The following is an 18,089-nucleotide window of genomic DNA, read 5'->3' as shown; positions in this document are numbered from 1 at the left end:
CATTTTGGCGTCACTTTGACAGCGAATAACTTTACATCTGAAGCGTTTAAAGACTTTATTTGTCCATTGTTTATTTCTAAAGAAACACGACAATGTATAAAAGGCTCCATTAACTTGTATCTCACGTTATGGCTCCGTAGTAGACATTTATTTTGTAAAAATAGGCTAACGATTGTGTCATAACCACGCGACTTTCTGTCGCATAGTAGAGGAATTACCGTATAGTCAGAAGAAGCTCGCAGGCAGTTTCGACTTACATTAGCTGTTTAAGTTTAATTACTAATGTTAACTAGCATTTTAGTTAGCAATAATTAGCTTGTGTCTATGTTATCTCCTTACATATACCTACGCTCTCCGTCACTGCAAGATTGGGAATGATTGAGATTTCTCTTGGCACAGCTACCAGAAGACTTACAACTTTCAGACAGGTTGCTCACGTCACATCTATGTCGTCAAGCTCAGTTGGAGGCTGCGCAGTAACGCTCCGCCATCACCGGAAAAGTGCTTCTAATAGATTTCACTCGTCTCCGTGGAAATCTACGGCGTCGCTCTGTCCATTAATTTTACTGTCTATGCCATGGTCGCATCTTCTGAGTAGGTGAAAGGAGCCACACCTCCACATTTTCATGCCTAACTTGCAGATATTGAGGACTTCAAGAATATATTCACATGTTCAATGTATGACACTCTGCAACGTCTGCCCTCTAATGACAAGATAGTGACATTTATCAAATGAACTGCTGTCAAGTGCCCGTGCAGTCGCGGGAGGATTATGAGTGAAACGCTGTGTGCAAGTTCATTTGACAGCATGTCTGTCCCCCCCAGCGATGCTGTAGCTGAGCCTTCACTTTAATTTCCACAGCTTTCCACTTTCCCTTGTCTACCAGCCCCCTCTCTTCTCAGTTAAATTGCCTCTAAATTGGATATTTAAGGGGAGGTAGGAACTCATGGGAAGGGGTGCTTTCTCTCTGCTTTCTCTTTTCTCTCCTTGCAGAAACTCTCACCCCACTTCCTTTTCCATCATAATTTACAGTACAGTACTGCATATGTATTTTACACCATTTTTAGGGGCAGTAATGGAAAGTGCAACATTATTCCCTAATAATGTTGCACAGGGTTGCATCTTATTTATCTCCAGTATCCAGACGTGGCCTCTTCAATAAGCTTAACCCTCCCAAATCCAGCACACTGTATATGAATCAGATTTAGGGTGGAGGGGGGCTGGAGGAAGCCATTAAAACACACCATTCGATCTCTGATTACATTCTCCTCTTTCATCAAATAGCAGGTTTAAGAGAAAGAACTCTGAGTGTTGTAGCGTAACATTAGGGTCCTATGGGGCTTGGTGGGGCTTTATGGTAAGTGTGTGTGTGTGTGTGTGTGGTTGTGTGTGTGTGTGTGTGTGTGAGTGTGTGAGTGTGAGTAAGAGCCAGAGGTGGGGTTATATCGGTAGTGTTAGGTTGGCAGGCCTCCTTCTGTAAAGGCGTCAGCAGCCGGGGCAGATTTATGACGGCCATGCTGAGTGGAAAGGGTGATGGGGGGTTGGAGAGGCGGCTCTCACTATCTAGGATATCTTATGCCTCCTTTGAGAGTCACTCCCTCTCTCTCTCCAATTTCATGGCTCTCAGTCTGTCCCATTGTCTTTGTCTTCTTTCTCTTTTTTGATTTTTATAATACTCCTTTTTTATCATGGTAGTTTTCATAATTATTTCTGTCTTAACAGTGGCTTGTTTCCTTGTTGTTTTTTCTCTCTCCCCTCCTTTCCGCCAGCACCACACAGAGCATTGCAGGGCTATAGACAACAATTCTTTCCTTTGTCTTTCGGCCGGTGCACTCTTTATTACAATTAAACTCAGACAAACCTCTTAATTCCTTGTATGTGTGAGAATGAGCAAGGCAAATAGAGGGTCAGGTCATTCATCTTTTTTAAAGCTCTTGCACTTTAGCACTGTTACAGTATGAATAGATGTTGAATAATCCATTATGACTGAGAGCAAGAACAGTGATCTGTACAAAAACAGAAGTGTAAAAAGAAGTGCCAAGTTGTTAGCCTGACAAGCCAGACCCACATCAAGATGTTGGGTCTGGGAACTCACCATTGGCAGGGCTCAATCCGAGGGGTGGGATAAACGGTTGTCTTTCAAATTCCCTCTGCACGCAATAGAGCTCAACAGTCCCGCCCACAGCGGGTTCCGGAAGTAAAAATACAATGCAATTTCTCCATTGACAATTGGAGTATAAGCCATCAAATTGTAAATGTCGATGGTAGACTTTTTTATTCGCGATGTCTTGGATAAGTACTTCATTACCCACAATCCTGAACAATCCCACAATCCCACAGTGATACCTCTGATTGGTGGAACTCATGCTGGTGAGGAGGGGGGGGGGGTCAGTACCCGATCTGTACTGCCTCCGCGATCCGTCATGGGCATGCGCAAGATGATAATCCTGTTTAACAAGGATTTACGACACTGCACGAAACACGATCTGTTCCACGCTTCTGCCGTTAGCCTCCACCGGGAAGCTAACTTGGCTAACCGCTAGCTGACAGCTTGATTCAGTCTAAAATAACGTTAACTCAAACTAAACACTGGGAAAAGCAGGCTACAACTGACGTAACAGCTGTTATATATGATAACGGTTATTTTCAGGTTTTATTTTGAGGGTCTTTTAAAGTTATTACATGCTGTCTCAGCTAGCGGTTAGCCGAATTAGCTGTTAGCTAAACTAACGTTAGCTACCTTTATTCAGTGGTGCGCGGTGGTTTATGGGATGAGTAGTTCCTTCGCTCGATAATGAAAATATGTACACAGTCTTGTACCTTTGACTTTTTTTGGATTTTCTGTTCGTTTTTTCACTCAAAATTATATGTTGTATACTTATGAGTCACGTCGTAGCTGGTTAGCCTAAGGCATGGTCTAAAACTCTTTATATATGGATTTTTCCAGATGTCAATGGGAGAAATGAACGGGAAATTTATTTCCGGAACCCAAGGTCTCTTGAACGAGGGGCGGGACTGTTGAGCTCTATAGGATAGCGCTACAACCAACCAGAGCAACGGCAGTTGATAGATTAAACATATCCGGTCGGAAAAACTCTGAACACATCTTCCTTTTTTAAGAATGACTTCAGTGCTGTTCTTTGTTTTTTTCTCAAAGAAAAGTCGCGGCCAAAGCCGATTTGAAAGACCGCTGTTCGCAGAACCGTCGTAACTCTGCCATTATTATGTTAAGGCCGCCCACCGACTCTATACACGATGTGATTGGCCCGGCTAGAGTTTGGCTTTTCCAGCTCGCAAGCCAACGGAGAGTTGCTAGACCCCCCTGGCTGCAAATTACATTTGCTGCCGATAGGGTGCGTTTAGATTTCTAGGTTACCAAGTTGTGGTTTAACATGTTAAATGGTGAGTTTAAGTTAGAAGTGCTAGTAGGCTGATTTTTTCTTCCATTTGAGCAGAGCCAGGCCAGCTGTTTCCCCCTGCTTCCAGTCTTTATGCTAAGCTAAGCCAATCAACTCCTGGGTCCAGCTCCATATTTTGCATACAGACGATACAGACATGAAAGTAATATCATCTTCTCCGAAAGCAAGTAAATTCCCCTACATTTTGAACCATTCCTTTAACAAAAGAAACAACAATCTGATCTAATATAAGTTAACAAGATCTAATTCGATATTCAGTACCACTTTTTTGGTAAGGTCTCGATACTCTGTGATCCAGGCACATTTCGGTCTGTACCAAAAACGTATTGAGGTCCCATACCAAGCCCTAGTCTTCTCAGGTACTTGGTGAGTTGCACACAAAAGTCACAACTAGATGCACAATCCATTCTTTCCAAAGTTGATCAAGCTCCATTAAAAATTCTTGATAGTGTGTCACACACAGAGCATACAGAAATTGTAATGATTTAACAGTTGCAAACAGCTCCCATGTACAGTATTTGAAGCCCCAAGTCTTCTATTATATAGGACATTCCATCAACAGATCAGTGTCACATGATACCCTGATACCCCTGCCCTGTCTGTGATATTGTTTTGGAAAGACCTGTGTGTTGCCATGGCAGCGGAGCACCAGCTGTTCCCAGTGCGGTTGTAGTTTTCCACCTGCAGCAGGAAAAAGCCCTGTTCCCCTCCCAAACACTGTTTCCATGTAAACATTTTTTTACAGGAATGTGTGTGTGTGTGTGTGTGTGTTTGGTTGTTTTATTTTGCCGATAGCTCCAGGAAGAAATCAATGGCTGGACTGTTTTTTTGAGAATTATATAAGGCGCTTGTGTGTTTATGTGTGTGTGTGTGTGTGTGTGTGTGTGTGTGTGTGTGTGTGTTTATTATCTTTTCTGTCATATTTGCAGGTTATTCTTTTCTTGAGGGGGGAATCGTTTGGGAAACAAGAGAGGAGGGGAAAGTGATGCAGCTCAGATCAGGAAGAGGAAGATGCTGATCTGTGAGCAGCATGAAGATGAAGAGGCCAGCTATGGAGGCCAGAAATCAGCAGAAACACAAGCAATCTGTTCACAAGAAGGATAGAGAGTAGAGACAGCAAAAGATAAAAAAAGAGGCAGTTAGATATATGTGTAGAGATGCAGGGGCATAGAAACAAAGAGCATGAGAGACAGTAGGAGAGAAACTGACTCAAGGCGAAGTTAGAAGCAGTGTCTGGGCCGAGATGAGGTCAGACGTGGACGGACTGAAGTCTAGTGTTTGACGACCACAGGCTATAGTCACCCATTAACAGACTTGTAAAGGTCAGTCCCTCCCCCACTGGAAACTGCTGGTTTGAAAGTATACATGAACACTGTATTTGGTAAGCCTATAGGCAGAGTAGTAATGGCCTCAACCATTTTGATCTATATATATATATATATATAATTCCTTTATGAATCCTTATTTTTTTATAAAAGAAAACTTGTTTTATTTGTAAAAAGCCTGTAAACTGGAACTGTAAACCTTGTAGCTTTTGTACCTTAGAGACATTCTCCAGAAAACACACTGTTTAGTCAGAGTCAGGGTTGTGGTGATTCATATGGCATTTCAAATATTTTATCTACAGTTTATCATTATTATTCATGACTGTGGTTTTTGGTCTGAGACTATGCCCAATTTTAACCAAGAGGGACATACACACACACATACACATACACACACACACACACACACACACACACACACACACACACACACACAACCTCAGTGTGTTTTCAGTGACAGAACTTTTCCGAAGCAAGGTGGTAGGAAGATTAAATTAGTCAGTTAGAGATGTTATGCTCCCTAACATGAACACACAGAGGTGGTTTGGGAAATTTAAAAAGAAAACCATGCCAGGATACCACTCACTCATTTCTCACTTGGTGTTTTTCACATCCACACCATGTATTTTTAGACAAGCAGTGAATCAGACCTAAAAATGTGCAGTGTCTTTTTGTTAGCATGTTGCTTCTGAATGTTAACAATCTCTAATACGGTTAGATCTGCTAAAACATCACTGCTAACTGGCATAAATACAACTAACTGCACACTGCTACAGGCTGAATGTGTAAGCATGTGCTTTGCCATGCATAGTCGTCCGCTTATCCGGGGTCGGGTTGCGGGAGCAGCAGCTCCAGCAGGGGACGATGCATGTTAATGAACAGAAAAACATATTAAGCAGAAGTCTGGAAATTATGAAATATATAAATAACAGAATATGTGCAGGCGGCACATACTTAAGACTAAAAATGAATGAAGAATGTCTAGTAACTACTCAGTTTGGTTCGCAAAGTTTGGCATTGTGGGAAGAGACACACACACACACACACACACACACACACACACACACACACACACACACACACACACACACACACACACACACACACACACACACACACACACAGAGCCTCTATGTTGGTCTTTGCCTGGCAGGATGCTGTTGGTCGAAGCAGGCGCAGTGGGCAGCACCCGCCCACAGGCAGCAGCGAGTACGCGAAGCGAGCGTTGGGTGGGCTGAAGGTCAGGCGGGCCCTGAACACTCTCGCATTGTTCTTTCTATCAGTTTCTCTCTCGTTTTTCCTCGCGCTATGACCTATGACTTTAAAAGCATATGTCTGTGTATGTGTTGGTGTAAGCCAAAAATTCAGACAACACAATGAAAGAGAAATTGTAGAGGCACAGAAAAGGATCAGTACTGAAGTAGATGTCAGCTGAATATGTTCTAAAGCTACAGAATGCTTATAAATGGCATGAACTGGTTTGAGAGTCTGACTCTAGAAAGTGCCTTGGCATGTTATTAGTCTGAGTCAGCACAGAGGAGGCCCGGCCAGCTCTCTGAGAAGTGTGGCTCTGTTGAATGTAGGAGTGGGAGGAGATGAGCAAAAGGTCTTCTCTGGCATCAAAGATGCATGATGGCTTCCCCTCAGCTGTTACACACCACATTCCCCGAACCGCTGACTGTACTCACACTGTACACAACTTGACCTTAAATGGAATGCATCACCTCAATGAGTGTGACGCTGTAAAACAAGTTGTTTGTAATCAAATTGTAGTTTGTTTGCATCCATCTTGTTTTGAGTTCTTTCTCTCCCACCTCTCCATGTAGAGGGCAGCACACAAAATCGTACTCAAAACCACTTTGTGCTGGCTGAGCTGTTATTTTCCCACAGAGAAAGTGATAGCGCCCACTAGGGGTGGAACGGTACACAGAAGTCACGGTTCGGTTCATACCTCGGTTCAGACATCACAGTTCGGTTCGGTACAATGGAGGGAAAAGCAAAACAAAAATGCAGAAGGCAATTTTCTTTTATTGTGCATGTCTCAGGCTGTACCACCTAGTGTCATACAGTCTCTCCCCTGAGCTAGCTGCAACAGCCTGAAGTATGTAAAGTAAGATGTAGGTGTCCCTAAAGAAACGCGTATCTAAAAGTAGTTCCACATTACATTCATTAATTTAAAAATGTAAGTTTTATTTTATTTTTTTTTCATACATATCTTTATTGAGTTATCAAGACACAATACATGTTCAATCAGTAAGGATACATTTCACACATTTTCCCCCCTTTTAGAACACCAACAACCCCCCCCAGAACAAAAACAGGAGGGGTAAACAGTAACTAAACCAACTAAAAAACAAAAAGTAAAAAGGGACATTTAGAGGAGGGATTTTTTCAAAAAATGAACTATAACAATTTGTACATGTTGTGCCTGGAGTTTGACCACAATATCATCACACCAAAGACAATTACTGGCTCTTACCTCTTTCATAATCCTGACTGGAAAAAAATAAAAATAAAAAGTTACATCAGTTTATCTTAACCATCTATCTTAATCATCTAGGGAGGGAATGGAATTGATGAAGGACAGAATGGGATTCCAAGTTTTATAAAATTTGTCAGAGCACCCCCTAATACTGTACTTGTGTAGAAATGACATTAGATCCTTTAGCCAAGAGTTAGGGGAGGGAGGATTTCCTTCCAATGAAGTAAAATACGTCTGCGGGCCACCAGAGATGCGAAAGCGATAGAGTTGCTTTCCCTGTTGGTGAAGTGTGTGAATTCTTCAGGTACACCAAAGATGGAGGTTAAAGGACTCCAAAGCACCAGTTTGTTTAGAGCTTTTGAAAAAGTATTGTAGGAAGAGGACCAGAATGAGCTTAATCTCGGACAGGAAAAAAACATTTGCGTACGACTGGCTGATGACAAGTTTTATTTATTTTTATACCGTGTATTTTCCGTGTAAATTCATGTACCGAACCGAGACGCCCGTACCGTTTCAGTTCAATACGAATACATGTACCGTTCCACCCCTAGCGCCCAACTCAGAAGTGGGAAGTTGCTGAAAATTTCCCCGGAGATGCTGCACTCAGTATTTAAATTATTTGAACATTGACCCAGTTTGTAGTCGGCCTCTTCAAGTGCTTCCTCTCAGAGCTTTATGTTTTTGTATGAGTGCACGAACAAAGATGCAGGGGGAACTCATTTTGTGTGCCCCAGTTTCTAAAACCGCATTAATTAGTGTTGGAAAATTAACTCTGCGATGCATGACAACCTTGTGTGAGTATGAGACCAACCAGTAAATGTATGAATCTACCCAGTGTGCATTGTAAAGGCATTACATTAATGGATCTGTGGTTAGACTGAAGCTTACTTAAGTTGGGTTTCATAAGATATTAAATTATTATTGATTTGCAAAAGATGTCTTGATATCTACATTAAAAGTAGTCGAAAGAAAGTTAGAAGAATGTACAAGGTACTTAAGGTTCTTTTTCTCTTCCCTGTCACAGATGGTCATTTCACCGGGACCCCTCCCACGTACGGTTACGATGCAGACCGTGCAGAGGAGCAGCGGAGGCACCACGACATCCTGCCGTACATCGATGACTCGCCATCATCTTCACCGCACCTCAGCTCCAAGAGCCGCAGCAGTCGGGACACGCTCTCCTCTGGATCCTTAGAGTCCTCCAAGTCGGTCAGTATGCCATCCCGCTATCTCCTCCTGCTGGCTATTGCATCGGGCAAATTTTCTCAATAGTTGTCTTTCGGAAATTGACTGAAAATTGACAACAACAAAAAAATTAAGTTGTGAGCTACTTAATATTAAGGATTTTTCTTTTACTATTGAAACAATGCATAATACCATATGAATGTACAATCCTACAAACGTAACTGGAATCACTCTTTCTTGGCCAATAGTTCCGAACTTTGACCTCAATACAGCCGCGCAGGAAGTGGGCTAATCTATTCTTAGAGAAATCCCTATCCATCAAAAATCTGTCAATTGACGAGAAATCAAATCTGCCATTTGAGAGGATTGATAAAGGACAATATTGCCTGCCTCATAACCCCAGAGGCAGTCATACAGCGAAGAAACTCATCCCCCAGAGTATTAGGCAAAAATGCCTCCATTACACCCTCACTGCCTTTATTCTCTTACCCTCCCTCCTTTACAGTTTACTGGAGAAAACCAGTGATCTATGACGTCTGGTGCTCTTCAAAGGTTACCACGGAGAGGACACACACACACACACACACACACACACACACACACACACACACACACACACACACACACACACACACACACACAAAACCTAGTGTCAGCAAAGATGAGAATGAACATGGATGCTAGAGCCAGGATCTATTTTAGCATTTACATATTATTTCTTGCTCCAAAGAATTTGTGAGTAGCAAATGAACATGCTAGAGCCAAATGTTTGATAAGGATAGAGAGGTATTTTGGGAGAATGTAATAGGCTAATACTGCCTCTCTCCGCTGTGCCCTTGGAGGAAGTAATCGCATCAGTGGTCATGAAGCACTTTCAGTTACTCCACCCCCTCAGTCTGAGCTGGTGAGCGAGCGAGTGCCTTTCAATCTGATTGATGGATCGAATCTGGCAATAAATGATAAGTCCCTTGACTGCATCCAACCTTTGACCTGTGAGCTTGGAACTCTCAATGGTTTTAATTTATACACACACACACACACACACACACACACACACATATGTCGTCTCTGCTTTAGGTTGCACTAGACAATTTTTAAGTACAGAAATGCAAACATCCTCTTCTCTCAGAGCAAAATGATACATTCATTGTAGTGTACATTAAAGACAATTTGCAGAATAAATTCTCATTTTTAGAGGCAGAATCCTAGAGCGAACCCAACGCTTTGTCTGGTTAGTGTTGGCAGAAGCAGCATCTGATGGCCAGTTAAATATATTATACAGCCAAACATTCATTTTTCCATCAACATATATCCATGCAGCCAGCTATGCTTTCAATAACTGCTATTTAAATGGAGTTGCCATCGTCCTTGATTTGGCCTTGGTCAGCCACTCTTCAAACATCCTCCCGGTCGGCCTCTGTAATTGATCAGTCAGAGCTAAGACGAGCTCTGATTGGCTGATGCTTTTATGATGTCACTGTGATGAGTCATCCCCATCAGCAATACTGCTGATTTAATTTTCTCTCAAAATCTGACTCTTCCCTGCAGTGAAGAGAGAGGGGGGGGGGGGGGCACTGATTGGAAGTCAGCTGAAGTGTGAGGACTGTGCTGTAATGCTTTTTTAAAAATAATTTTGCAAAAACACTGACCACATATATTATATCTAATTCTAGTGCACAAGGACAACCAAATCCCACTTTCCCCCTCTCCAAGTTAAATAGAAATCACCTTTTAAGTATTTTCTTGGGTATTTAATGCATTTTATTAGATTGTTGACAGTAGAAATGACAAACAATTAAAAAGAGGGAGAGATGGGGAACAATGCAATGAAGGTACTTGGCTGGATTCAAATGTGGGACATTGCAGTGGCCATCCCCAGAAGACTCTTGAGTCTTTAAACGTTTTCTCTGTTCCTTTGGATCCCTGATTTATATTTAAATATCTAAATCCTCCTCGTTTTCTTTACTCCCTCATTCTGTCTGACTTCACACTTTGAGGCAAAGACCTGAAGAGGGGAGGTCATTTAATTTCCTACTTCTTCTTCTTCAGTGGATTAGAAGGCTTAGAAAGCGTGATATCTGCTCTGTTATGATCCCTCACATCTGTACTGAAAATTCACTCATTGGACAGCTTGTTTCCTTGCAAATAAAGACGCATACTATTAAAAAAAAAAATTGCAGACACCAACTCTGTCAAAGTCTATCATATCTGGCTGAAGTGCAGTTTAAATAACTATAAGTAATGCTGCATTTAAAAAAAAAAAAAGAAATGCCTTTCTCTTGCAGCACAGGATAATTCTAAGACAGCTCCATTACTTAGCAGACATGTGGCGATAGGAAGCAATCACATTAGGCCTTTCAGAAAGCGAGGGATGGCAGAACAGGATGCTAAAGCGATTGGAAAATGAAAAATGAAAATGGTTAATAAAGTGTGGAATAGGGCATGCATTGCCGCTCACTTCTCTCCTCTCTAGCCTGGCTCTGAATGTTTATATGAGCTGACAGTCTCCTCCACTCCATGGGAAAGAGAGAGAGATATGGGGAATAATGTTATTACAGTCGCTGCTGCATCGTGTTCTATCTGCGCCTCCTGAGCTATGTCCTTGTGCTTGTCAAATAAACACTGTTTGTATTGATTGTCGTGCGTCTCCCACGAACAGTATCTGTGCATAAACAAATCAGAAGCAAATCAGAATTAGTAAATCATGTTAGGTACAGCCACCGCTACATGGTGTGTAGCTGAAAGGGTTTAAGCGTGGGTTCAAATGTAAAATATTAGCTTTGTTGCACATACTGGGCGTGTTGAGAACATAGACACACCAGCCCAAATATACCCCAAGCAGGAATAATGTCTCTTATTTTGTTACCAAAAAAATGCAGGCAGACACCCCTTTTAGTCTGAACCCAGAGATGGGCTCATTAGTTGCCACGGCGATGAATAAAAGATGTTATGTCTGGAGATGTGGGTACTTCCTAGGGGAGTCGTCTGAGGTCTGAAACGATGAATAAACACTTTCGTCTCCACTCTGCTACAGTAGTTTAGTAACATGTGGTTGAATGTTAAAGTTTCCTCCCTGTGATTTGCTTCAAATATTCTTGATGCGGCAAATGGACCCTCGTGTTTCTCATACTCTTTTACCAGCGGGCATATCCTGTGAGGGTAAAGTCAGATAACTGCATTCATTTTTCATTAATTCACAAACATTCAGGGCTCAGTTACTGCCCCAGGCTTTCTCTTTTAAGTCAGACAGATTCAAATATATGGGGGTGGCACAGTGGATATATCACATGCCTATGGTGTGGGAGATCTGGGTTTGATTCCCACTGCAATACATCAGCCAATGAGTCCCTGTCTGACATATATAGCAATTGTATGGCACTTTGGATAAAAGCGTCAGCTAAATGACATGTAATGCAATGTAAATAAATTAACGAGCATATCATATTTAATAATTGCATTACTTATTTGCTTTCAATACCATTTTATTTGCACTCTTAATACAAAAAGCTTTTCCATTTTTCATGATGAGCAATTAAAGCTTTTTCTGATATTGTTTTATACAGCACAGATCCCCAGACAGCTCTGTGTGATGCATAATACATGTCTGTCAGAATGATTTCCTTTATGCTTCACCTGAGAGAGACAGAGAGACAAAGATAGAGAGAGAGAGAGAGAGAGAGAGAGAGAGAAAGAGAGAGAATATATAGTAGAAGTATTAATTATTGTAGATGAGGTAAACAGACTGATGTAGAGGAGGACAATATGGTTATACTTTAAATACTGTCCCATTCTACTTGATGCCTGCACCTGATTTCTCCAAACTAAATTTCATAAATAAAGTAAAGCTGAACGATTATTTGATTATTAGGCTAGTTGATCGACTGAAAAGTTATTTTAATTGTTTAATCTTTTTATGTGTTTTTGGACTGTTGGTTGGACAAAACAGGACATATGAAGATGAAATCTTGGGTATTAGGAACTTGTGATGACATTTTTAACTATTATTTGATATTTTTCATTGACTAAATAATCAAATTAATCGAGAAAGTTATCAGCGGATTATTCAATAGCACAAATAATCTTTAGTTGCAGCCCTAAAGAAAGTAATCTTTAGTTTAGTTTAGTAGTTTAGTAAGTAAATATAACTACCACATACAGTAAAGTGTACATGTTGAGTGCTATTTTTTATTTTTGCAAATGCAGTGGTCAGGGAAACAGGTTTTAGGCCTATTTACGGCTTCAATTAAAAAAATGCATGTACTCCCACAGACATCCAAGTACTCACAGTACATGCTAAAATGTAGCTCATGAATACTCCACATCGTTTTAGCATGAACATTATACTGCTGTATGTAGTTGTAGAATTACAAGTGGCTTAACATGCACAGACATAAACTCAAAAACATTTAATTTTTTCTAATTAATTGTTGAAGTATTTTTTAAGCAAAATGCCAAACAATGTAGAGATTTGCAGCTTTTCTCAATTTTATGTTGTTGTAAATCAAATTTATTTTCCCTTTGTTCTATTTGTTGGACAAAACAAGCAATTGAAGACACCAGCTTGAGCTCTGGAATATATTATGATGGCCATGTTTCACTATTTTCTGACATTTTCTAGACTGAGGAAATTATATATTATAATTAGGGTTGTCAGCATTAACGCGTTAATCGTGATGCGATTAAGGGCCAAGCATAATGCGTTAATTTTTTTTAATCGTATTAATTGCATGCCGCCATTTATTAATTTATTTTCACTTCACTCGGCTTTGCGTTGTGCCTAACAGGCTACTATTTTGCCGTACTTCCTCGTAACACATCCTGCTGCTGCAGGAATAGCAACGCGGATTTCGGTGCCTCATTCTGGTGCCACTGATATGCCTGCACTTCTCTCTGATGCTCTGAAACAGATGTTACAGGAAACAGAAACATTGCTGCACGTGACGCTAGTTAACACTATACTCGACAACAGCTAACGTTAGCCTACCGCTATAGCTAGTAGCTGGATTAAACCCGGTTACAATGCTGACAGCTAACGCTAAACGGTGTAAAGTGTGACTGTATTTCACTGTAGAGGATTCTGACACCGGGATGACCAATCTGCAGCTGCTGTTGTCGGAAAAACACAAACGGTGCATTCAATGAAACTGGTAATTTACAGCCTCGTGCATTCAAAGTTGTTGTTAAATGCCCTTTTCCCATCTGGTGGTTGTTTTTGTCATTCAACAGCTATTTACTAGTGAAATAAGTTATTGTTATAGTGATTATATTATTATTAAACATTTAAATTTGACGATATGGACTTAGCAATAAACAAGCCATTCTTTAATGTCATTTAGTAACCTTTTTTTTTTTTTACTTTCTTAAAAAGTATCGGTTCAGGCACCGTTAAGGCACCGGTACTGCTCAAATGTGTGACTAGATTAAATATATAATAAACAAATACAAATCTTAAAATCAAGTTCATAAAGTCATTTTCTTTGCATTCATTTGATTCCCAATCAAGATACACTGGTAAGAATTGCTTTCCATTGTTAATATGTACTTAAAAACTGTTCTGAAATGCAAAATAATAGAATTTTAATCATGTGATAAAACATGCGATTAATCGCAATTAACTATAGAAATTCAACGATTAATCGCGATTAAGAAAATGTTATTGTTTGACAGCCCTAATTACAATATAATATTGATTCATCTGAAAAATAATCACCAGGTCTAAATAGTGGATAGGTTCACATTTTTCAAGTCTATCTTAAAATAACCTGAAACCTAATATCAGCTTTGGCATTTCTCGTGGCCATTTCTGCGCAGAATAAGGACTGTAGATTTTGTCTCACAGAAGGGATCTAGTCGCGGCCAGTTTGGACAGGATGAACATTTGCTGCAACCAATAATGTTTCAATGGAATTCAGGCTGAATCTGCATTGTCTTGCTTTCCCTCTCCATCTCTTCTTCTCCTCTTCTTATTTTAGTCATTGTCTCTCACCCTTCCTTCCTGTTTCCTCTCTTTCCTCCTCATAGCCCAAGGAGTCAGATGTTTCCACGTCCCAACCTGAGCTCACCGTGTGTGTGTGTGTGTGTGTGTGTGTGTGTGTGTGTGTGTGTGTGTGTGCGTGCGTGCGTATGTGCGTGCGTATGTGCGTGCTCTCGGCACTTGCGCATTCTCTTACAGACACATATTTTTACGCCAACCCTGCTCCCATGGGAGACCCTGCCTGTTTGAGTTATTTCAGAGTTTGTGGTTAAACAAGACAGCCCGAGGAATCTGTCTGTCTCTCTGTTTTCTTTCATGTCCGTACTCCTCAGTGAGCTTTGACTGGGCTGAAGGGGATGGGGATGCAACTGGGGAGGATTTTCTCAAAGGTGCAGTTGTTGCTGTTTGATTTTCTAGGCTGTGACGCTCACAAACCTCAAACCTACAAAGCTCAGCTAAGAACTAGAAACCCTCAATTTGAGATTTACAAACAAGTGATATTAGAAGTCCTTTTAGCAGCTGGTGTAAGGAATAATATGATGCTTTGAATGTTCGCCATGCCTCAGACACAAAAGTATCCAGTGTGAAAACAGTTAAGAAAAGAAGATAAGTAAGTTAAAAAATAAAGGCACATACATGATTGGATCACTTGTTGTGCATATTATTGTATTGCTGGGTATCGTTAACTCTATTATTATATGTCTGTGTGTTTGCTACAGAATGAATGTGACCTGGAAAAAGGTTTGGAGATGAGGAAGTGGGTCCTGTCTGGGATCTTGGCCACCGAGGAAACATACCTCAGTCACCTGGAGGCACTGCTGCTGGTGAGAACACACACACACACACACACACACACACACACACACACACACACACAGTAGAATGTTATTAGCATAGGCCGATTGATTAGGCAAAGTGGGTATTAAGTATGGAATTATTGAGAGACTCATCACATTTAATTTTTATTTAGTGCCGTTAGATGCATCTGCCAAATAAGAATAGCCAAATAAATAGATAAAAACACAAAACCAAATTGCAAACTTAAAAAAGAAAGAGACATGAAAACATTATAGGGTTGGGTGATATGAATGTATATAAAACGTAATGGCGCATTTACTGTAGTGGCTAAAGAGTCAGATGAGGAGTTTGTGAAGACTGAAACAATGCTAGAAGAAGAATGAATATTGGACTTACATCCATCATGTGGCCAGAAATATGACTGATATTGTTGCTGTGTCTGCTGGAAGTAGAATAGAGTCATAAAGGCAACTAACTAATGCAGTAATGTCTGAAGTGCTTACAGTTCAAAAGCAACTTTTATACCTAGGGCTGGGTATCATTCAAAAATATTCAATACCGGTACTGATACCAATACCGTGACTTCAATACCGGTTTCTTAATGATACTTTTTTCGATACCAATTTTATAAACAAAAATAAATTACAACGTTACGGCACAAATCAAAAAAAAAATCTTTTTCAGCTCCTTCTACGTGAGCCTCATCTCTGTGTAACGTAGAGTTTTTCCTGCCTGCCTCTGCGACGTGTAACGTTAGACAGCCAATCACTAGCATTATTAGATGTTGGTAGAGCATTGTCGCTGATGAGATTGACTCCTTAGGTATTGAAATTGGGAATTGAATGACAAAGCATTTTTCGATACTCAATACTTTAGAGGCAATTCGGTTGGTACCTAAAAAGTATTGAATTCGGTACCCAGCCCTATTTATACCTGTTACCTCCACTGTTTGTTCCTCTCAGCCTATGAAGCCTCTGAAGGCCGCAGCTACAACGTCGCAGCCTGTGCTTACCGTGGCCCAGATAGAAACGATCTTCTTCAAAGTGCCTGAGCTCTATGAGATCCACAGGGAGTTCTATGACGGACTTTTGCCCCGCGTCCATCAGTGGAGCCACCACCAAAGAGTCGGGGACCTCTTCCAGAAACTGGTGAGGAAAAAGAAAGCGATTAGTTCAGGGGTTGGGGCATTTGGGGTTACAGTTTGTGTGTCTGTACCCACGATGACAGATGCTACTGCCTGACCTTACTCCTAATCAAAGTGACAACATTGGGCACCCAGAAAAGTAGACCGAACTAGAGAAGACATTCAGGGTACTACAGCTGCATTTCCTGACCTATGGACGCAGACCTAAAGCAAAACCCCTGTGCTAGAGTGACATTATTCACAGTAATGTTGTGTCTTGAATTGGGAGGCTTTAAGAAGCAGAATCTGTTAGCATGATTCAATAAACCAATAAGAGAAATGTAGTTTTGATTTTAGTACTGATGCTCTTCTTTATCATTTTAAATTTAGACAAATTGAATCTGAATCATCCTTTTCTTCCTATTTCCTCCTTAACAGCCGCTCGCTCGCAATCTCTCTTCCCTCCAGTAGTTTCTGCCAAGGATGTCAGGGCCAAATGTACACTGGGTCTATTTAATCATTTTCACAATGGGTCAATTAACCCACAATGAATCATTTGTTAATTCCCTCCGAAATACTGCTCCTCTCCCTGTCTCTCTTTCTCTGTCTCTCCCCCTCTCAGACTCACTTATGCTTGAACACACACGTGCACGCACACACACACACACACACACACACACACACACACACATACACACATACACAGAGGGAGGTGCAGGCGTGTTTCACAAAGCCGCCTTTCTGCCTCAGGCAGCTGAGGCCATCGCTGCACTATGTGCTTTGTGTCTCGAGGAAGCTGCTATAAATAGGAGCTTCACACACACACACACACACACACACACACACACACACACACACACACACACTTAATAACTTATCTCAAGAGGCTCCTCTTCTCTCTTAGCTAAGAAATTAGGATTTAATTTGTATTTTTTATCGTCATGGAGCCATACGCCAAAATCCAGTTTTTATCTAATCATTTCTTTAAAAGCTTGTTTATATATTTTGTCCTGCTTCTGCTTCTTGACTTCACATGAGCCTTTCCATCCAACGAAACTGCCCCACAAAGATGTGATGTCATGGTTCTAGTGTGGGTAAAATAGAGATTGATTGAAAACTTTTCTACACAGACATGCACACGCTCACACAGTTTCTGACCCATTCCCTCCCTCTCTCCAGACAGTAGTTAATAAAAGTCAGAAAGAGAAGACGCTGTGCCTACAAAAATGAAAAGAATGAAAAATCTCATATGACAGCCATTCCGTTAGGAGTTGGAGAGGGAGGGAGAGAATAGATGAGAATAGAGGAGGTGATACAGGCAAGGATTGGGGGGAGGGAGGGTTGAGAGAGGATGAGAGTCGGGTAGGCAAGTAGATATGGGCTGCTGCAACTACTCTGATAGAGCTGTTTCACAATGACTGAAATCTGCGAGGGGAGCAGACAGGCTTAGGAATCATAAAACATCAGAACAAGAAAGGCAAGAGACGGAGAGAAAAGAGGAAGAGGCAAAGCATCACTGACAGGTAATGAGCATGAGTGTCAGAGAGAAGTGTTTGAAGGCTGAAAATAGGGCTAAATCACACTTCTTCTCTTCCTAGACACACACTTTATACACAGCGACAAAGTGAAGGTTTTACACCATGAAGACAGACAGGCAAACTGATAAACTGGCTTTGAATGTTGCTCTTCGGAGATGGAGGACCAAAAAAAGCCTGATTCTGTGAATTTATAAAAGAATGATCCTTTATTTGGCCTCACACAGCCAACCTACAAATTGTTCTT

General features: G+C 41.0%; 1 protein-coding gene across 2 annotated transcripts in view; it reads left to right on the top strand.

Annotated features, from left to right (window-relative positions):
• bcr (BCR activator of RhoGEF and GTPase) overlaps positions 1-18,089 on the top strand; it is an 86,508-nt gene that overhangs the window by 39,043 nt on the left and 29,376 nt on the right. For both annotated transcript variants that reach the window (XR_004101266.2, XM_031278019.2), the window contains exons 2-4: positions 8,252-8,436; positions 15,106-15,210; positions 16,147-16,332. Coding sequence is in view for 1 of the 2 variants with exons in the window: in XM_031278019.2 (XP_031133879.1) it covers positions 8,252-8,436; positions 15,106-15,210; positions 16,147-16,332 (476 nt within the window). In the remaining variant the exon portion in view is untranslated. The remainder of the gene's footprint in view (positions 1-8,251; positions 8,437-15,105; positions 15,211-16,146; positions 16,333-18,089) is intronic.

The sequence above is a fragment of the Sander lucioperca genome, chromosome 1, assembly GCF_008315115.2.
Source record: "Sander lucioperca isolate FBNREF2018 chromosome 1, SLUC_FBN_1.2, whole genome shotgun sequence".
NCBI classification, from domain to species: Eukaryota; Metazoa; Chordata; class Actinopteri; order Perciformes; family Percidae; genus Sander; species Sander lucioperca.
This window is presented reverse-complemented; position numbering and strand designations above follow the sequence as displayed.